General features: G+C 33.5%; 3 protein-coding genes across 4 annotated transcripts; 2 read left to right on the forward strand and 1 right to left on the reverse strand.

The window, feature by feature from the left end:
• Positions 1-1,905: 1,905 nt before the first annotated feature.
• On the reverse strand, positions 1,906-6,318 carry LOC11443640 (putative disease resistance protein At1g50180). Its single transcript, XM_003595076.4, has 2 exons — positions 5,020-6,318; positions 1,906-3,695 (listed from the first exon to the last, which is right to left on the reverse strand). Exons 1-2 carry the CDS (start codon positions 6,080-6,082, stop codon positions 1,972-1,974), a joined length of 2,787 nt encoding a protein of 928 aa, XP_003595124.1. The 5' UTR covers positions 6,083-6,318; the 3' UTR covers positions 1,906-1,971.
• A 6,060-nt stretch (positions 6,319-12,378) lies between these two features.
• On the forward strand, positions 12,379-14,087 carry LOC11444401 (transmembrane protein 230). Its single transcript, XM_003595079.4, has 2 exons — positions 12,379-12,733; positions 13,691-14,087. The coding sequence occupies exons 1-2, from the start codon at positions 12,544-12,546 to the stop codon at positions 13,810-13,812; spliced, it is 312 nt and encodes a 103-aa protein (XP_003595127.2). The 5' UTR covers positions 12,379-12,543; the 3' UTR covers positions 13,813-14,087.
• A 1,430-nt stretch (positions 14,088-15,517) lies between these two features.
• On the forward strand, positions 15,518-18,736 carry LOC11438755 (glutaredoxin-C4). Of its 2 annotated transcripts, none has more exons than XM_003595080.3 (5): positions 15,518-15,667; positions 15,747-15,906; positions 17,591-17,664; positions 18,233-18,331; positions 18,435-18,731. In XM_003595080.3, the coding sequence occupies exons 1-5, from the start codon at positions 15,550-15,552 to the stop codon at positions 18,509-18,511; spliced, it is 528 nt and encodes a 175-aa protein (XP_003595128.3). In that variant the 5' UTR covers positions 15,518-15,549; the 3' UTR covers positions 18,512-18,731. The 2 variants fall into 2 exon arrangements, with proteins under 2 accessions (XP_003595128.3, XP_003595129.1); XM_003595081.3 differs by having other exon boundaries at positions 15,535-15,667; positions 15,756-15,906; positions 18,435-18,736.
• Positions 18,737-20,049: the final 1,313 nt, after the last annotated feature.

Here is a 20,049-nt window from a genome sequence, read left to right on the forward strand (position 1 = left end):
TCACGATCTGGCTTCTGTGTTTGTGTTTCGCAAACCAAACATTGCAAGAAGATCAGAAATATATAGTTCTTAGCTAGCTAGGCAATTTAGTTCTATTTCTTGAGCTAGCTAGCAATGGCAATGGTATATATTTGAATATTCTTGTTTATTCTTATCGTTCCTTGAATATCTAAGCTAAGTGTTATATTTTCAATATCTAAGTGTTGGAAGATACATAGTTGTAAATTGTGATGTTCACCATTATTAGTTTTTTTTTAATAAAATTGGAACTCCATTATTAATTTTGTTTTATTAGCGGATTTTTATTAAATTTAATTTTTATATATTATTATTATGGCTAAATACCACTTTTGATCCTTTTAATTCGACAGAATTTTCAAGTTAGTCCTTTAAGTTTCAAATTAAAAGGACTTATTTGAAACTTTTGAAACAGTGATGGTAAAATAGTTCATCATAAGGGCCTAATTGAAACTTTTGAAATTTAAAGGACTAACTTGTGAATTTTGTCAAACTAAAAGGACCTAATTAAAACTTTCAAAACTTAAAAGGACTAACTTGAGAATTCTGTCAAACTAAAATGACCAAAAGTGATATTTAGCCTATTATTTATAATTAAACTAATACTCCCTCCAGTCTTATATATAAGGAAATTTTCAGAAAAAAAACATTGGTCATATTTATAAGAAAAAGTCACAACTTTAAGGTATAATTAATGTTTAAAAGACTTTTCTACGCCTTAGTTAATGTTTGTCTTTGTAATATTAGTAGGTGTATTTAATGTTTCACCATTTTTAATGAGGGTATATTTGTATAATTATTCAAAAAATTAGACTAATTAATGATTACATTGGTTTTGATGTTATTTGGTTTTTCTTCTTATATTAAGGACCGGAGGGAGTATTAAATATTGGAATTTCGGATTTTTAAAGAGAATATGGGACAAACTTAATGTTTGATCTTGAGACACTTTTTTTATCACTCTTGTTGAGTGAAACTTGAGTCTCACCACTTTAAATGAGACTCGTTTTCAAAGTGTGAAACGTACGTTGATTTTACTTAATAAAAGAGTGAGTATTAAAAAAAGTGTGATAAAAAAAATAGACATAATATTTCTCAAGTGGTGTAGAAGTGATCCAACCACTATATATTGCGATGGAATTTAAGAAATATAGGAATTAAAGGTGTGATAAAAAATACTTTTAGACTAGAAGAGACAAGTTTTTACAAAAACTAATAAATTAAACTTTTTTAGGAACTAAAATTATTTAAGATGTACAATATCTCTCAATGTAAACACATTTTCCAACCATATTTCATCCATATATAACTCAACAATATTATAATTATGAAGCGAGATGAACGAACGATTTTGCTATTCATCAGTGTTTATGATTATGAAGTGGTTGTACTGCATTCAGCAAATGGTGCCGTAGTCTACTTTTGTGCATTTAAGAGAGTGAAGTAAAATGCCCCCACAACAGTAACTCCAAATGGTGCCGTAGTCTAAGTTCCTTGGACCAATTCATTTTTGGTACATTCAAATTTTGATTGGGTACATGTGTTATTTGATTATGTATGCAAGTCTGTGTTGGAACGGTTGAAAGAGAAATCTCGAGTTTTAAGAATAATCATACCTTCAAATCTTTATAAATATTAACCAAGAGTGGAAATATGCACATGTACAAAGTGATACATAGTTTTGGAATGAGTTTGATAAAATTATGCATAACAATGTTGTCATGCTTGATATAATTCAGTAAATCACCTATTGTAACATCACATATTGGTGTGAAGTCTATGAATGCATTATGCAACCTTATGTGGTTCTGATTTTAACTCTTTGACAGTAAAATGTAGATTTTCATTCTGGTGTTATTGAATTCCTCAAAATAATGTAACAAAAAATTACAAGACTGAAAGAAAAAAAATGAAATCATTTAGAATGAATTTCAGATACAAAGCATTCAAAATCTAATAGTCACAGTAACGAAATACCAAAGATGGAACATGTTGAACTTTGTAATGTTCATCACCACCTTTCTCAAGTTTAATTCTAAATGCAGCAAACATTGATCTAATCTCCAAATCCTTAAGACTACTTACAAACCTAATCTCTTCTGGAACAACCTCAAGCTTAGTACAATTTGAAATCTCAAGCTTCCCAAGACAACACATAGCACCTTTCTCAACCTTCCACTGTTCAAGATTAGACAAATCACTCAAAACAAGTGACCTTAACTGAGGAAAACCTTTGCTTGAACAAACCATTTGCTTTCCTAAAAATGAATCAAGCTGTAACTCAAGCAACCTTAAATTTGGTAGCTTCTCCAATGTTGTCATTGGATCGGCAACAAGTCCAGAACCTTGTAATTTGAGTTTAGCAAGTTTTGATGAAATTTGGTTTGGTTGTGGAAGATTACTTATTGGCCCTTCTATGTGTAGCTTGTAGAGATTAGGACACCCTGCAGAAACTTCAAGGATTGATATATCCTCAGAACTAACGTAAAACAATGACTCGAGGTGGTTAAAGGTTACATTAGTACTTTTAAAGATATCTCCATAATTAGGATCATCTATTACCAATTTTCTTAAACTGGTTAGTTTCATGAGATCTTTTACATCACATTTCTCAGCAGGGAAGTTAACCAAAGTTTGCAAGTTTTTCAGATTGGATAGTTGCCATTTTTCAATGCCATTGCCACATGATTCAGGTAGATATAAATGTCTCAATTTTTCCATGTTTCCTATGACATTTGGTATTTGAACTGTTGAATTTCCTGTGAGAAGGTCTAGGGTTTGCAAGCACTTTAAATTTCCTATTGAATTTGGCAATTCATCAATTTTTGTGTTTCTTAGACTTAGAAACCTTAAATGGATCAAAAAACCAATTTCTTTTGGTAATTTCCCCATTTGACATTGAATTCCTTCCAAATTCAAAACTCTAAGTAACTTGCACTTTTTGAAAACTGATTTCATCAAACTCCATTCACTTAACCTAGCTGTTTTTTCATGGTAGCAAAGTATAGACCTAAGATGGTGATGGCTTTTTAAATGTCTAGGGAAGAATCTATCAACATCTTGATCAAGATATAACACGATCCGTCGAACTTTACCAATCGGTCTTGCTTTTGAGGTACTAGTTTGATCTGCATTCCTCGAATCAATAATTTCAAGAAAGTTCTCTTCATATGCCTTAGACACACATAGGTCCCTCATGAGATTATGCATTTGAACTGTTCTAATCCTTCCTGTTGAACTCTTTTCAACCACCTGAATCATACACCTTTCGATGAGTTCAGTCAAGTAACGTTGTGCCACGTCCTCGAGAGCTTCCTCACCATCTCCAGCGTTTTGAACCGATGATATGATACCTTCTGCCACCCATGTTCTTATGAGTTTCTTGGTTTGTATCTCTAGGTTTTCGGGAAAATGTGCTAAGTGTAGGAAACATGGTTTTAATTGGTAAGGCAATTCATAATAGCTCAAAGCTAGTACTTCAGATACTCCTAGAAGTTGTTCTTTGCCTTTTGCTTTTCTTAGGTATGAATTGATGTTCTGTCTCACTGTGTCCCATTCATAAAATGTTGGCTTTGATGCTAGTAGTCCTCCAAGGACAATTATGGCTAGAGGTAAACCTCCACATCTTCCAACCATTTCTCTTCCCAATTTCTCCATCTCTGTGCTGATTCTAGAGTCTGCATGAAAAGCAAAAAGAAAGCATAAAGGTAAATTTAAATTTCAATAATTCAACTTGGAAGAACTGTAAAACCTATTCCATAATTGGTAAAAGGGCGTGGTTTCAGTTACATGCACAAATCATATATTTTATTCCTTGGTGCAAAACCATTCAAATGAAACAAAAATAATTTCATTGGATGAGTACCATAGTTGTGAATGCTTGTTTGTTTCGCCACAAATCAAGTTGTTTAACTTTCAGAAAGAAAACAAACACTGTTAACAGCGTTGACATTTAAAGGAGACAGAAATTTCTGAGAAAAGAAGGGAACAATCCACTCAGTTAAGGGGCATGATAGAAATTACGCCTTAATTGTGCGCTCCCTAGAAGCCTTTATTGTAACTTCTAGCAAGATTAGAAATGACGTGGTTCCAGTACGATTAGATATTATGTCTCAAACTCTGATGATATCAAAATCTATCTTAGATCATTTGTTAGGTTGTCTGCATTGTCCACAATCTAGGCTCATTGAGCTGGACGCAATTGAGTTCGTTAAAAATTCTATCTTAATTACACAGTCCACCCAAGCTGCTTGCAATGCAGCCTCGAACACCTTTCATTGTGTTGGGTGTAAGGTCTGGGTTTAGTCTCGTATCTCCTAATGGTATGACTTGAATAGTGGTTATAAGTTGTGGACATCTATCACATTACAATCCCGTTTGGTTTCATAATGATGAGCTAGACACAATTCTTTTTTAAGAGAAAATAAAGTACAGAAAGTGTAGGCAAAACTAGAAAATAACTGAAAAACTGGAATTTATGATTTTCCACTTTAAGGCAACATGCAGAGAAAATTTCTACAGGTCACAAACATGGTTTCGACAACAAATTCTTTGAAAAATAAGAGCAGGAATAAGATTCTCCAACTCATTTCTTCTATGAATTAATGATGCTGAAAGAAGATTGAAACTAGCAGGTTCGTTGACAGTACATTATTGAAAGAGGATAAGTACTAGTTTGGATTGACTTAGTTGAGCTTATTTACTGTCATAAGCATTTGTGAGATCTTATGGAAACAGTTTATGAGAAGTCTATAAGCTGTTTTCAGATTATCTCCATAAACTCTTCAGGATATCTTATGAAAACAACTTCTAACTTATCTGATAAGCACTTAACTAAGTTGTTTATCCAAACAATGTCTACATTTACATACATGGATCTGGATCAAAATATCTTATGAAAACATCGTATAACTTATATGAAATAATTTAAACAAAAGCAGTTACGTTATAAGCGCTTAACTAAGCTGTTTATCAAATCAAACAAAGTCTAAATCTTCATACCTGGATCTGGATCATCATGTTTTGGGCATGCCTTTTTCAGGAAACACTCCCAGCTATCATCTTCATTCAAGCAACTCAGTTCATGACGATAACAAGTAGAATCCATATGCAATGCAACGTCAGTATTCCTGGTGGTAAGCAATATTTTACTACCAACAACAGACAATGATCTCTCATTTGGAAAACCAGGACTCAGATTATTCCAAGTACCTACACTCCAAATATCATCAAGAACTACCAAACACTTCTTCTCCACTTGAACTTGATAAAGCTTTTTCGCAACTTCCTCGTCTTTCATACTCACGAGTTCTTCTCTTAACTCTTTAGAAGGAGATAAAAGCTTCAACAAAATTCCTTCCCAAACATCCCTTGCTTGACAATGTTGTGATATATAAGCCCAAGCTAAGCTCTCAAAATTTTGCCTAACTTTAGTACTATGATATACTTTCTTAGCCAATGTTGTTTTTCCTAAACCTCCCATACCCCAAATAGCAACAATTTTGCACCCCTTATTGTTGTTATCAACCAAATATGACTCCAAAATATTAACATCATTTTCAACACCAATTATATCCTCTTCAATAACATGAGAGTAAGATCTTCTCAAAGCTTTGTTTCTCCCATGTATTGAACTTGATGCTTCTCCTATTTCACTTTTTATGCCAAAAGTTTTTAAACTTTTTGTAAGACTAGTTATCCTAGAAATGATACCATCAACTTGTGAACCTACTTGATGAATTTCTATTAACCTATTGATAATTGAAACAAACCTTTTGATTCTGTTTAAGGTACCTGTCATGTTTCTTCTTGAAGCTTCTTTGAGTGCATATGCTTCAATGACATCATCTGAATCATAAGCAGCTTCTCTGATTTCTGAAATCCAATTCTTGAGAGATTCATCTTCATCTTGCTTTCTATCTGCATCTTGTAAGTAAGATTCCATCATCCTTAATTCAGTTCTTAGACTTTGCACTTTGTCTTTCACTCCATATAAGAACAAAGCTTCATCAATGAGTAAATCATTGATTTTTTGTACTGTGAAGTCTACTATTGGTTTGGCCATCTTGCAAAAATCGTTGCTTTTTTCACCAAACAAAAGCTTGTTATTTTTGCTGATTATTCACAACCCATTTGCTTCAACAATAGAGATCTAGTATCAAATTTGAATACTGCTTCTATCAATTTAACTAGTAGAATGAGGAGAGTAGAAGAAGTTGGAGTTGACTTTGACTTTGAAGTTAGTAGCAGCATTATATTCTAGAATTTACAGTGAAAAGATAGTAGTTAAAAGAAAGACAAGTTCCTAGCATCTTCCAAGAAATTAGAAGACAATAAAGTCAATGTGACAGGCCTCAAAATTGTATGTCGACAGGGTATAGTGGAGTACATAAATCAGAAAACAAAATAATTCAATATTTTAAATATAAGAAAAGTAGATTGAAGAAAGGTCCAAGATATTGTTTAAATAGAGCTTACAAAATTTGCATAATCACCACATACAAATATGTGTTGGATGCACGTTGCCGCTTGATTATCACGTTTCGAGATACTTTAAATGTGAAAATGTAGAAGCCACATTATGTAGCTTCTTGGTAGATGCGAGTTTGGAGCAAATGTGTCGTGCTTTCGAACAAATAATAAATTGATTTGGTGTTGTGTTCATTTAAGACTTCTCGACTCAAGTAAATGCTAAATTTTATCATTCGGTAAATCAATAAAAAAATAAAGCAAACATAAATATCATAAAAGTAAAAATTAAACCATAAAGGAGTAAGATGGGTAGGAAATAGTTGAAAACTTGGAGCCGTAAAACACTTTGATACATTGTACACTTTTCTTTGGTTGAAAAATATTATAATTTAGGGAGAAAATTTGTGGCCTTCATTCACTCACATAAGTATATCAAAGATGGGGTGAACAAGTGTAACAGTCTCGATTTTGGAATATAGGAATCATTAAGGTAGTACAATGTGAAGCAGATCTATTTAGATCTACATTTTCTAAATCGAATAAGTTACTAGATTTACATGTTGATATTATTTTTCTTTCTAGGTTACACGTTGTGAGGAGTAAAGATAATGTCAATATCATAAATAGCATCGTATATTTTAACATATCCGCGTATATTGAATTAGGGGGGATGCCTCTGGGGCTACACCCAAATCATCTGAAGGCAAACATCATTCAGATCAAGAATCATCATATTTACAAATCGGCGATCAAAGGTAACCCAAATATGTGAATGTTACAAAGTCTTTGTCTCAAGCCAAGAACTAACGACTTGAGGGCTATTGCTCCGAACCGGACCAAGACTTAATCTTTTGGACCATGAGTCCACTATTGCAACCATGGGCCAATAAAGCGTCCACATGTTGCAGCATCCTCATGCACCGGTAAAGAGCTTGTGTCGCACCGGATATTAAGCTCATAGCACCTCTAAGCCTTTCACTTGATCCAACGGTCGACCAACTACTGAGCCACAAAGGCAAAACCTTCATACCCACCTTCATGGCGTCTATATATAGGGTGTGTCACACCGAAAACAAGGTATACACACTCTCATTACGAGAAATCTCCTCAAAACTCATTGAAACCTCATTGACTTAAGCGTTGGAGTGTTTTTTCATATACAACCCCCACATTGGTGAAGAACTAAATTTGACCACAATGAACCACCTCAACGGTTGCTTTACACCACTTCCGACGAATTCTTCTGTTCGACGACAAGAACTCGAAGTATAGCTCGATCGCAGGGATGACATTGTGCACCCTTTGGACAGGTGATGACAGTCAGTCATTTGCTATTTTTAGAATCTTTTATGATAATTTTGAGTTCACAAGCAAGCTTAAGCAACAAGAAAAGCAAGAAAAATATAAGATTTTGATGAAAGCACAATCGTGTCACGATTGTTGAAAACGTGTCACGATTTAGAGCGCAGGATGGAGTTTATTCGATATTGGTTAAAACGTGTCACGATGGCTATTTCGTGACACGATTTTAGAACCATTTACAAAGGGAAAGAAACACGTGGCACATAACAAGTGGAGAGAAGAAAACATTTGAGATAAAAAAAGCCAGCCGCACAATACTACAGGAATTAACGTGATTGGCTTGAAGGAAAAGCAAGGACTTAGGTTTAAAACATTATAAAAGAAGCCACACTCCACAATAGATACGACGGTTTTTGGATATACAGAATTCACGTTTATAACAATTGTTGGATATACATAATAGGAACAACAATTCTTGCAAGGTACTAGAGATTATTTATAATAATTGGGACAATCGAGTTTGAAGTTATTCGGTTTTTCAATATTTTGTCCCATTTTCATTCAATTTTTTTTTTTTAATACACCATTTGGCATATTGTTTTCATGAGAATGTTCTTATTAATTTTTTTTTCTTGTTCTCTAGTATCCCCACCCCAAACTTAATTGGTTGCAAATTCCAATAGCAACCCCAAACTTAATATTTAGCAACATTCTACAATGCCTAACTCAGAAAAACAAAAAGGGATAAATCCTAAAAGTCTCTAAGCTTGTAATGTAGTTTGTCACCGAACAAAAAGATCTAAACCTACCGGCTCAATTTGGCTAAAGAAAGAATAAAATTTCAAAACAATCAGGGTAGGTTTCAAAAGGCTCACAGGACCAAACATTTTTGCCTCAGTGTGTATATGACAAAGATCAATCGACAGTAGAGAAAAAATGCAAGTTCTAGAAATGTAAATGCATGGAACACTCTTTAGAAGTAAATTGGAGAATAAAATTTGGCCATGAACCTTACAGTTTAGATTTCTAGGAGTTGTGACTACCTATCTTTCACTGCCGTACACTGCGCCTTTGAAACACAAGTCACTCCTCCTTTTGAACTTTTGGAATACCACTTGAGCAAACATTTGTTACTAAACTGAAAAAAGTCAACAAACAAGCAAATTCATCAATAATAAACAAGTTCAGATTCAATCACATAACAGGGGGAAACAACTGAGTTATTCAAACACACTGACAATTGTCTGACTCAACAATAGGAATAAAATACTGAAAATAAAAACATAAATAAAAATGATGGGTTGCCTCCCACCAAGCGCTTTATTTTACGTCATTGAGCTTGACACTCCAACCACTGTTAGGGTGGCAAATATGATAGAAAGAATATATCATCCTTCTTCTTCCTCTTGTTTGGTAGGAATTCAATAAATTTGGCATAAAGATTCAGATACTCCCATGCACTCACTGTTGATCTTTTGGAATTTAAGCTCTCCCACCTTAGAGAAGGACGTGCATCCATTTGCACACAAGTTATTTCTTTAACCTCCATTGGTTCAGATTTCGGACCAATATCAACACTCCTAACATTGGGATTTTCTTCTACCACAACCTTGTGACATTCTGTCTCCATCTTAACCAACTTCCTTTGAGACTCATGTGCCTTCTCAACAAAATCACAACACTAAACATCAAACTTCTCAAATGAAACTTGATTTGACACCAAGAAATCATCTAAAATATTTTTAAGTTGAGTATTGTAATCGATGTTGATCACCTCCTTCTTCTCTTCACAATTACTATCTGGTTGATTCGCCTCACAACGACAACATCTCTCATTTAATCTTGAGATTTTTCTGTCCAAATATCCTATCTTCAAAGATAGCATATATTTTTCATACTTCAACATACCAATCTCTTTTGTGTCATGGAGGTATAACCTGTCTATCATATCTGCAAAATTTGGATAAACTTTTTAGTAGCACAGTACAATGAGAAGAAAAAGAAGAGCATAAATAATTTTTTTTTATTTTAAAAAAAAAAATATATATATATATACAAAAATATAAATGACAGAAATCCTAAATAAAAACAAAATTTCCAAATTGAGATGACTCAACAGTCCCCGGCAGCGGCGCCAAAAACTTGATAGATTTTTGGCAAGTGTACCAAATACTATCGAAGTAGTAAAAATATCGCTCCACAAGGACTGGTTTTAATCTCAATAATTCAATTACGTTGTAACTTAAGATGTATAAAAGTTCTTTTAATTTGCCGCTAGGCAGTTGATTGATTTGTTTGCATAAGCAATAACAGAAAATAAAGATTGGTTTAAAGAATAAGAGAGAGATGAGTTTAGGTCTTTCGAATCATCTATGTTCCCCTAATTGGTATACTGCACCTATTATTGTGAAAGAGTCACTAGTCTTACGATAGTTAACAAAATAGTCCTAATCAATCCCTTGAGTTAGGACCCTCTTCTAGGGCTACAGCCCCTAATTCCTTAGGTGGTCTAATAACCTTTGAAGGTTTAAGCACGTGTTAACCTAATATCACTAACAAATGATTATCCATTCCTAGACTAACCATGTTTATTAGAACAATTCAATTAGGTCTAAGCCGAAAGCTATGGTCAGTAGTCATTCGTTCTCATTAAATCATATTTATATTTGATCAGGATATAAAAAGCATTAAGAACAATTGAATTGAATAAAAACTAGATTGTCATTCACAAATAATAGAGTTTCACAACAACATGTTTAAATTAGGGTTACAAAGAATCATCTCAGACCTAACCTCTAATGGATTTAACTACTCATAATGGTGTTTACAAATAACATAATCATTAGAGGAATCAATACATACATGAACTGGTAAAAGAGTGAAGAAATCGCCCTTCTCGCCGTCTTGTAGTCTCAAAATCGCACTTTGCTCTCTCCAAATCGCAACCTTTGTTTTCAGAATAGTCTTCAGCTTAAATAGGCACAGAATTTCGCCTAAAATCGTGGCACGATTCTCTTTGAATCGCAAATTACTGAATTAGGGTTTCCTCCAATCGTGTCACGATTCTGCTATAGTAACACGATTTCTTCAATGTCGAAACTGGATTTGGTCTTCTCAAATCGTGGCACGTTTTCTGGAAATCGTGACACGATTTGCTTCTTTGTATTTTCTATAGAATTTCTGCTTTTCTTGCTGCATAAGTTGCTTTGTGAACTCCAAAATGTGATAAAAGTACATAAAAATTATGTAATGACAAGATGTCATCAACAGGGTACTATAGTGTTTATCTCCATATCACGTTAGTAAAAAATGCACATACCGTCATGAACAAGAAATTTAGTGTGTCATTGTATCCTCTGGGAACCTAAGGATCCGTACGCACTCATTACATGCTCTTAGCAATAAAGACACCAAACAACAACAAAATAGCATCACAACATAGTTAAATATGACAGAATATTTCAATCAACTTATAAAATATTAAAATTCACAGTATTTAGCCAAATAAAAAACATCAAAAACAGAAAAAATAAGTGCATATTGCAATAATTATTAATGGCGTACGATTAACTAATTATGTATTTGTATATGTGTGGGCACTGGGAGGGCTAAACATTAGAGAGTCAATACCCCATTAAATTTGTAGGTTTTACCAGAGTCCACGCTCAAGTCCATAAATGTGGATATCTACCCTGTGTATTTTTTGTGGATGTCTAGCAGTCTTATGTCCCACTGTTATCCTTACTAGATCAATCTATTCCCATCCCTACTTGCTAGCTCATTATTCTAATTAACGGTAGGAGTGTTCAAATCTAAACAATCCAAAAAATAAACCGCAATCGATCGAAAATAACCGAAAACAATTAACAATTGATATATTTTAGATGTGTATGGACAACTTTGAACAAGAACTGATTGGTTCGGTTTTCAAATCAGAACTCCAAAATCAAACTGAGTTAAACCAAATAACACCAATGTAAAATTAATAATTTGCCGATCACATAAGATTGTGAGGCTTTGAAAATTTCATTTCATATTCCCTTGAAACTACTACTTTTTACTCCATCCGTTTTAAAATGAGTGTCGCTTTAGCAAAAAAATTGTTTCAAAATGAATGTCACTTTGAGTTTCCAATGCAATAATAACTTTTTCTTTTCAATTGTATCTTTCAAAGAAAAAGTATTATTGCATTGGAAGATACACATTACTTTTAAAACTAACCAATAGTTAATAAGGATAATTTGGTAAAATAAGCATTATCTTTCTTATAATAATTGCATTTCTTAATACATGTGTAAACACCTAAAACACATTCATTTTAAAACGGAGGGAGTATTTTTTATAATGTTAGAGCTTATGTTTATTTCCTATAATATGAAAGTTAAGCTCAGAGACAAATAAACATTAAATTTAAATGTTTGAGAGAATTTTAAAAATTCTATGAATTGGAAGATTACATTTCCAAATTTTAAAATTGAACCAAAATGATGAATCACCCCAAAATAAGAGTCAAAACTCAAAAGTTTGTTTAAACCAAAACATTAATCCATGATCAAACCATCAAAATAATCCACCCATAGGATTCCAACACGAGACGAGACCATATTAATAAACTCATTTAATTGTCAAACTAATAAGAAATCTCAACCCAAAGCAACAAAATTCATCAATACTCAACCCATCCCAAAACCCTCCACCCAAACAACAACCTCCAAAATCCAAATCTAGCTACCAACAAAGCAAAACAAAACAATGGCATACGTAGATCACGCTTTTTCGATTTCAGACGAGGATATCATGATAGGAACCTCGTACACTGTCAACAACAAACCACCCGTCAAAGAGATCGCACTCGCTGTTTCACTTCTCGTCTTTGGTTTTCTCAGTATCATCATCGGTTCTCTCATGGCTTATAACCATGTCGGTGGTGACACTGCTCATGGTAATAATCTTTTCACTTGTAAAAATGTTCAATTTCTTATTTCTTTTATTAAAGAGTGATAATTGTGAATTGGGAAGTTGCAAAATTACCAATTGCTGCTAGTTTTATAGCTTTTTTGTTATCCTGCAAGTTGTGTGAATATTCTTATATGCAGTGTTTGCATTTTCGGTTTAGGGTTTTCTATGAATTTGTTTGTTTTTACTTATAAAATATAGATGTTGGGGTTTGTTTGATTGTGTATGTATCCACACTAAACTCTAGGCACCCAATGATCTATACCATGAGAACTTGAGGAACATTGGTTGTTGCCGTGATTTCTAGACAATTCTGCTTGTGAGCACCATGAGGAAGAACGATTGTTGGACATCCTGATATGTAATTACAAAAACATTGAGAAATTTGGAGGAAAAAAATGACACTTTCTTATTTTGGGAAAACCCTATCTCTAAGTTATGTAGGGAAAACCATTTTGATTTGGGGAAGCAAGGGAGACCAGCGACCCTTGTCCCCCATGTTCGGATTTGATCTTCCACATCAGTACCGACTAATAATTTTTGTGTATTTTAACATAATGGACCAACTTGTAGTAACCTGGTCAAGTTAAGGGACCCAACTGACACTTTTAACAGTTAAGGGACCAACTTGCGCCAAAAATGTAAGTTAAGGGTCCTAAATGATACGCAACTCAATTTTTATTCATAGATAAATGCTAGTAAGTTAATGACTGTTATTTTATGGTGTCTGAACCGTATACCTTTTGATTGGAACTTTGTTGATGTTCCTAAGTTCATCAACCCAGCTGGTTGTTTGTTTAGCACTGATTTTCGCTGAAGTTGAAAACCTTTTTTTTAACTGAAATTCAGCTAGCACATGACCAGAGTATAACTAATTAGCTAGTTCTCTATTATTTTTGTTTATTGTTGATTTTGAAATTTTTGTGAATGGTTGTTCTGACAGGGCTTTTCTTTGCAATACTGGGAATGTTATTGTTCATACCTGGTTTCTACTACACGAGGATTGCATATTATGCTTACAAAGGATACAAAGGGTTCTCTTTCTCTAACATACCTCCTGTGTAGCTCTCATAATTCAAGTTCAGTTTCACAGCTTCCTTATGTACATATCTTCCCTTATTGTACTCCACCACCTTTCTTGTATTTTTTTCTTTTGTTCTTGCCGGACATACAATGAGTGTTTAGATTTAGATTGTAGTCTGTAATTGCTCTTAATATATACTGCTGCTGTTAAGATTTTGTTCTTCATTGTTAATTGTCCTGCTCCAAACCCGTTGTTGAATAGTTTGTGTTTCTCATCTTTCTTTATGATTTTAATAATAGCACACCTTGATAAAGTATTTCGTATTTTCTTCTGATATGCTATGATAGGAGGGAAATGTCTAAGGATTGAGGAAATTAATGAAATTGATTCATATTATATTTTATAGCTTTTTACCCTTGGGATGGAATCTCTGAATTTTAGCTTGGTAATTGTGGCTTATTTGATCATTAGGATCAATTGACGATGATAATACTACACTATACTCTCATGGTGCAGCCCCCTTACCGGATTCCAAACACCAGAAACCGCCGTCAAATGACCAACCGATGGTGGTTAACAGATCCATGAGGTCTCCAGAGGTTGTTGTGAAAATGGCGGCGAGAGGCAAAGATTTAGGATGATGCCTCCTCCGACTGTGTAGTCGAAAAGGGAGGTATTGTCAGGCGGAATGATACCAGATCAGGCGTCTTGATTTGTCTTCTTACTATTTAGGTTGCTAAAATTGGTTTACTCATTATTCTATCTGAATGTGAATGAAGTTTTTTTTTTTATTAGAATCATAAAAGAGGGAAATCTAATGGTGTAAATACTTTGCATGGTAGTGTTTGTTAGGCAGGATAATATAGTTTCGGCGCCTAATTTTTTGTTGACTATTTGGACGCTAAACTTGATTTATTCATGAGTATTACATTTTATTTTTCTCACTTCATCTGTCATTTTTCTCTGGCTTAAGAGTATTTGTCCCTTTTATAATATTTTATATAATCCTTTTACAAAAAACAATTCACATATACACTAGTTATTCTAGGATTTAGAAAGTGAACGAACTGTTTCTTATACAAAGGATTAGATAGAGGATAAATAAAACATTTATTTATTTTTTTCTCTAACATATCATTATCTATTATATTTTAATCATCTGACTACTCCACTAATTATAATATATTTTTTTTTACAAAAACTCCATTTACTATAATTAATAAATGTATTTTAGTAAATGAAACCCATTTTATTTTTAACACTACTAATCCTTTAAAAAAATAAACTACTAATAATTTCTTTAATAATGTCAAAAACTTAAAAAGAACTACTAATTTGAGTTTTAGGGAATATCAATTTTTTTTATTGTTTTTTACTCTTAAAAAAAACTGTATTTTTACTCTTTCTTTCTATATTTGTTTTTGTCCAAAAAGAAGAAGGAACAATTGTTGTTTTAAAACTTTTTCAAATAGAAATTTCATAATTATTGTATATTATTCTTGATTGTTAGTATCTATTTGAGATACATTAAACACCAAAACATTTTCTAACTTAAATCATAAAGTTTAGTGTAATGAATCTCATATCATCGATAAATGATATGAGTAAAAGATTATAAGTGGTGACAATCATCATTCGATAATATAGTTTTGTAAAATTGTGTAATGTAACCACAATTTCTAACAACTAAAAATTTGATAGATTGTGAATTTACTATTTCTTAAAAAAAAAATAAAAAAAAATGCATGAATTATTGTAAAAAATCAATAAACAATGGCATGAATACGGTGCCGTTTAAGAGCACACAAAAAATCCATAAACAAGAGTTCATTTCCGTGATCAGATCAGATCCGTATCCCCCTTATTCACAATCATCAGACAGACGAGATCAGCCCTGTAAGCATGTCTCTTCCATTTTTGTTAAAGACACTCCTTTGTTGTTTTATTGGTTTCATTTTATGATGTTTGTTGACAGTTAAATCAGCGAGAATGAAGGTAACAATGATGATGGTGATGATGGTTTTAGCAATTTCTGTTTATTTGGATTCAGCTTCAGCAGCTTCTTCTGTTGGTGAGTTTGTTGACAAGACCATTAATAACAACAAGATCGCCATCTTTTCCAAGACATATTGTCCGTAAGTATTTACCATACTATACCCCTCTTTTGAGTATGGCTCATGTTTATATTTGCAGTGTTGACGTGTCTGTGTCTGTGTTGTGTCGGGTGTCTATGTCGGTTCTGTGCTTCATAGGGCTTAGCGCTATAGCGCCACCATTTAGCGTCGTTTATCTGTTTAGTATAGCGCTATGGAATAAGTCTTTTTGTTCTTTATTTGGAATTTGGAATCAGCTCCTGTTCGATTACATTGATCACTCTGCTTTGATTCTGATTTGTATGGTTGGCTTATTTATATTAGTACTCATTACTCAAGAGGTCTAGCAGCTTTTTCTCACCATTGTAAATCTTCACTTTATTTACCTAAAATCTCTGTAATTGCCCATTTTACAGAATACACGTTAATTATAATTTATAATTTCAAATGACCAATCATTTTCTCCATTCAATAGGTCATATTTGTAAATGTTCTTTGTAGCATCTTCAAAGCTCTAATTGTTTGGTGCTTGGGAAATTGGAATTGGATGTGTGTTTGGATCATATCTTGTTGTGTTTGGATATCCTTGAGTGTCTGCTTATGTTTTGAATAGGATTGTACGAATCAAAAAAATTGGATCGCATTATAGTTGTTCAAAACAGTCTCTTTTTTATTAACAGCGAAAGACAATATCCTCATAAAGGATGATCCTAACACAAGATGTATCCGAAAGAGACCGACAAAGTACGTAACGATTACAACAGATTGATACTAATCCCCAGTCCCCACCTTACAACTCCAAAACAGAAAAACAGACACTAACCTCTAGTACACAAGCTTACCGAACCTGAGGGAATATTTTGAACCACAACAAGCCAATGGGACACTTCATACCAAACAGCGGATACAAAATTACAATGCAGGAAAAGATGTAAAGCCTGTTTAGACGAGTTCCCGCACAATACACGCACGCACACACACACACACACTTTGGAGTCCACTTGAGGGATAATCCCTCTCCGATGCAAATTGAATTTCATCGGCAGCCTATCCAAAAGTAGTTGCCATGACAAGGTGGACACTTTCATAGGAGCCCAACTCTTCCACAAATTACGATAAACATAGAGTTTCAATGGAGATTTACTAAGATGAGGCTGGCAAAGACTCCTAAGAAGTAGATATGTGGATTTAACCGTAAAACACCCCCCATTCTCTGGTAACCATTCCCAAGTGTCACCTCCCACTGACAATGTAATTCCATCAACAGCCACCCTTAATTCCTCTACTAAAGCCTCCTCTCCCAAGTGAAGAATTCCCAATGCCACCCGAGCCTCCACGGCCAATGATTATCCTCCCACTCCCCTACCTCTCCCACCTTAGCTTCTTTTTTGTCAGAGAATCTAAACAATCAAGGAAATCAAATGTTTAGCAGCTCGTTCCCGATCCAAATGACCTTCCAAAGTGACGTACCCATCACAGTCTATTTACCCCTAAAATAAAAATGTTGCAACTGTACTTCTTTTGCCCTTTTTTCTTCTCATTATCCTTTTGTTTCTGGCTGGCCACACAATGTGAATATTCATAATCATGAACTTTGTTGATTACTATCGAGTGTTTCTTAACTTTGCAAAAAAATTGTAACTTTACAGCAGGAAAAAAAGCTCATGAAGTGATTTATTTTGTATTCATTGTTCTGTGTTTGCTGATTTCTTTGTTTTGAATATAGGTACTGTAGAAGAGCAAAAGCTGTTTTCAAAGAGTTGAACCAAGTGCCTTATGTTGTGGAGCTTGACGAGAGAGGTATACTGAAAATTTCGGCTTGCTTTAAATTTTCACACACATACCAAGTGCCTTATGTTGTGATGAGTTAGTTATATAATCTAAATAAATTTTTACTTGTGTTTCAATTATATTTTTTTTAACAGGATTGCTCATGTTTCAAATAGCATACATATTATATAAATAATGTGGTAAAATGAAGTATTCATTAGTTGTTAATTGTATGATTTTGTTTTTTAACTCGATCTATTTCATTAGGTTCAATTCAACAGTTTACGCACAAACAACTTAAGCCAAAATTGATTCTAGTTTTGACAAAACGAATCAAGTGAGTAAATCATAATTGACATTTATCAAAAGCAGGGAAAGTTAGCATCCCATTTGTTGGGGGAAATATTAAAGCATTATAACTTGTGAAAGAAGATAGTTTTTTTTCTTTCAGCAACTGCTAAGTGTAGAGATAGGGAAACTGAAAAATGAGTATATAATGTTACTTTTTCGTTTGATAGATGTTAAGGAGTCATTGTTGTTACAGAGATATTTTTTTGAAGAATTGTTACAGAGATATTAAAAGACCTTTTCATTGCAGATGATGGTTCAAAGATTCAGGATGTTTTGGTTAATATTGTCGGGAAGCGTACTGTGCCACAAGTTTTCATCAATGGAAAACACCTTGGAGGATCAGATGGTAAGTATTTCTTTAGCCAGGAAAAAAAAAACTTTTACATTTGAAACAAAATGCGTTTCTGTTTGAAGTTCCCTCAAACACTTGTTCATTGACTGATTTCCAGAAACCGTTGAAGCGTATGAGAGTGGGCTTCTGGCTAAACTTCTAGGAATTGAGACCGTGGATCATGATGATCTCTGAGTCGGATTATTGATGAGGGGAAACTCTTTTGCAACGCTGTGATTCTACTCTGTGACTATGAATGAGTCTTTACATATAAAGGACATGATAAGATTACATTTTTTCACTGCTAAAGCTTTAATTTATAAAATGTAATGGATAGCTTTAATCTATAAAATGCCATGTTAGTTTTCCAGCTACTTTTTAATGGACATTTTCAGGCAGGTTCCTCATTTTTCGATGCAATAGCTTATATTTTACATTTCCTTCTTTTTTATCTCTTACCTTTTTTTCAACTAATTTACTGAGTATGATAATGTGAAATGATTATTGAGGAGTCACTGAGAATGAAAAAAGGAAATTAATCAGAGCAATTGATATGATGAATTCATTACACATGATTTTTTCACTACATTGACAAACAATGCTAACGATATACTCGTTTGGCATAATGTACTTTTTTCACCATCTTTATTATTGAAGAATAGAGGACTAGGCTTTACAGTGAAAACTAACATGAAATTTATCTGATGACACTATTAGACAACGAGTTAATCTTTTTTTGTCTTAAAGCACAAACCATTAATCTTAAGGGAAATGATATTTGTACATCCATTTCCTAACAATTTTTGTGATAACTTTCTCTCTCATACTCATATTATATTTTTATTTTCTCTCTCTTTTCCTTGATTTTTGTGCTAACACGTACTTTTCTTTGTAAAAATATGGTTGTCAACTAAATTGATGTTCAAATAACATTGTTCTAATTTTAACCATCACCACAGTTCTGCAATAATAACATGTTGTATTGAGTGATTGTTTGAGATGTACCTTGTGCTGATGGTTGTCTGTCATTTTTGTGATTTAATTTGATGCTATTACGGATTTGGTGTATGATTTATCGTTTTGGACCTTTCCATTATAAAAGGAAACTTCACTTTGTTGACCAAAAATGTAAAAAAATGTAAATTCTTTTAGATGTAGAAAATTCATTTCATGTATGTAGATAGTAAATTTAGGGAAACACTTAGAAAATTTCTTACGACTCTCATCTTAGAATTCCTTAAGTGTTTAGAAATATTAGAAAATTAGTTAATTGTGCTTAAATTAGTTTACCACTCTTTGAGTCTGAAGTGTATACAATAACAAATTCTTGTAAACTCTTAATCTTGTTGAGTTGAAGGAAGTCCTCAATGAGAGGTAGAAAATCTTAGATGTGGTGTCTAAGTACTTTTGTTATCAAGGTTGATTATAGTGGAGAAATCTTTCAAGAAGTGTGAGGTTATTGGACGTAATTTCAGATTGTGCGGACGTAATTTCAGATTGTGCAGAACGCTCCCTCCCTCCCTCCCTCCCTCTCTCTCTCCCTCCTCTCTCTCTCTCTCTCTCTCTCTCTCTCTCTCTCTCCCCCTCCCTCTCTCTCTCTCTCTCTCTCTCTCTCTCTCCCTCCCTCCCTCCTATGTTTATCTTTCATATCCTCAGATTTATTTTAACTTATAATTTTTTCTTCTTCAGAAAAGGACAACACAACTCAAGCCTCCATTTCTTATGTTTTTCTC

Source organism: Medicago truncatula, chromosome 2 (assembly GCF_003473485.1).
Source record: "Medicago truncatula cultivar Jemalong A17 chromosome 2, MtrunA17r5.0-ANR, whole genome shotgun sequence".
Lineage (NCBI taxonomy): Eukaryota > Viridiplantae > Streptophyta > Magnoliopsida > Fabales > Fabaceae > Medicago > Medicago truncatula.

Bases quoted from the DNA above. Each gene is read 5' to 3' on its own strand.
- LOC11443640 (XM_003595076.4), bottom strand. From the start codon at position 6,082: ATGGCCAAACCAATAGTAGACTTCACAGTACAAAAAATCAATGATTTA. The intron at 3,696-5,019 runs GTATGAAGATTT...CTTTTCATGCAG, and splicing joins ACATGATGATCCAGATCCAG to ACTCTAGAATCAGCACAGAG.
- LOC11444401 (XM_003595079.4), top strand. From the start codon at position 12,544: ATGGCATACGTAGATCACGCTTTTTCGATTTCAGACGAGGATATCATG. The intron at 12,734-13,690 runs GTAATAATCTTT...TTGTTCTGACAG, and splicing joins CGGTGGTGACACTGCTCATG to GGCTTTTCTTTGCAATACTG.
- LOC11438755 (XM_003595080.3), top strand. From the start codon at position 15,550: ATGAATACGGTGCCGTTTAAGAGCACACAAAAAATCCATAAACAAGAG. The intron at 15,668-15,746 runs GTAAGCATGTCT...GTTTGTTGACAG, and splicing joins AGACAGACGAGATCAGCCCT to TTAAATCAGCGAGAATGAAG. The intron at 18,332-18,434 runs GTAAGTATTTCT...ACTGATTTCCAG, and splicing joins ACACCTTGGAGGATCAGATG to AAACCGTTGAAGCGTATGAG.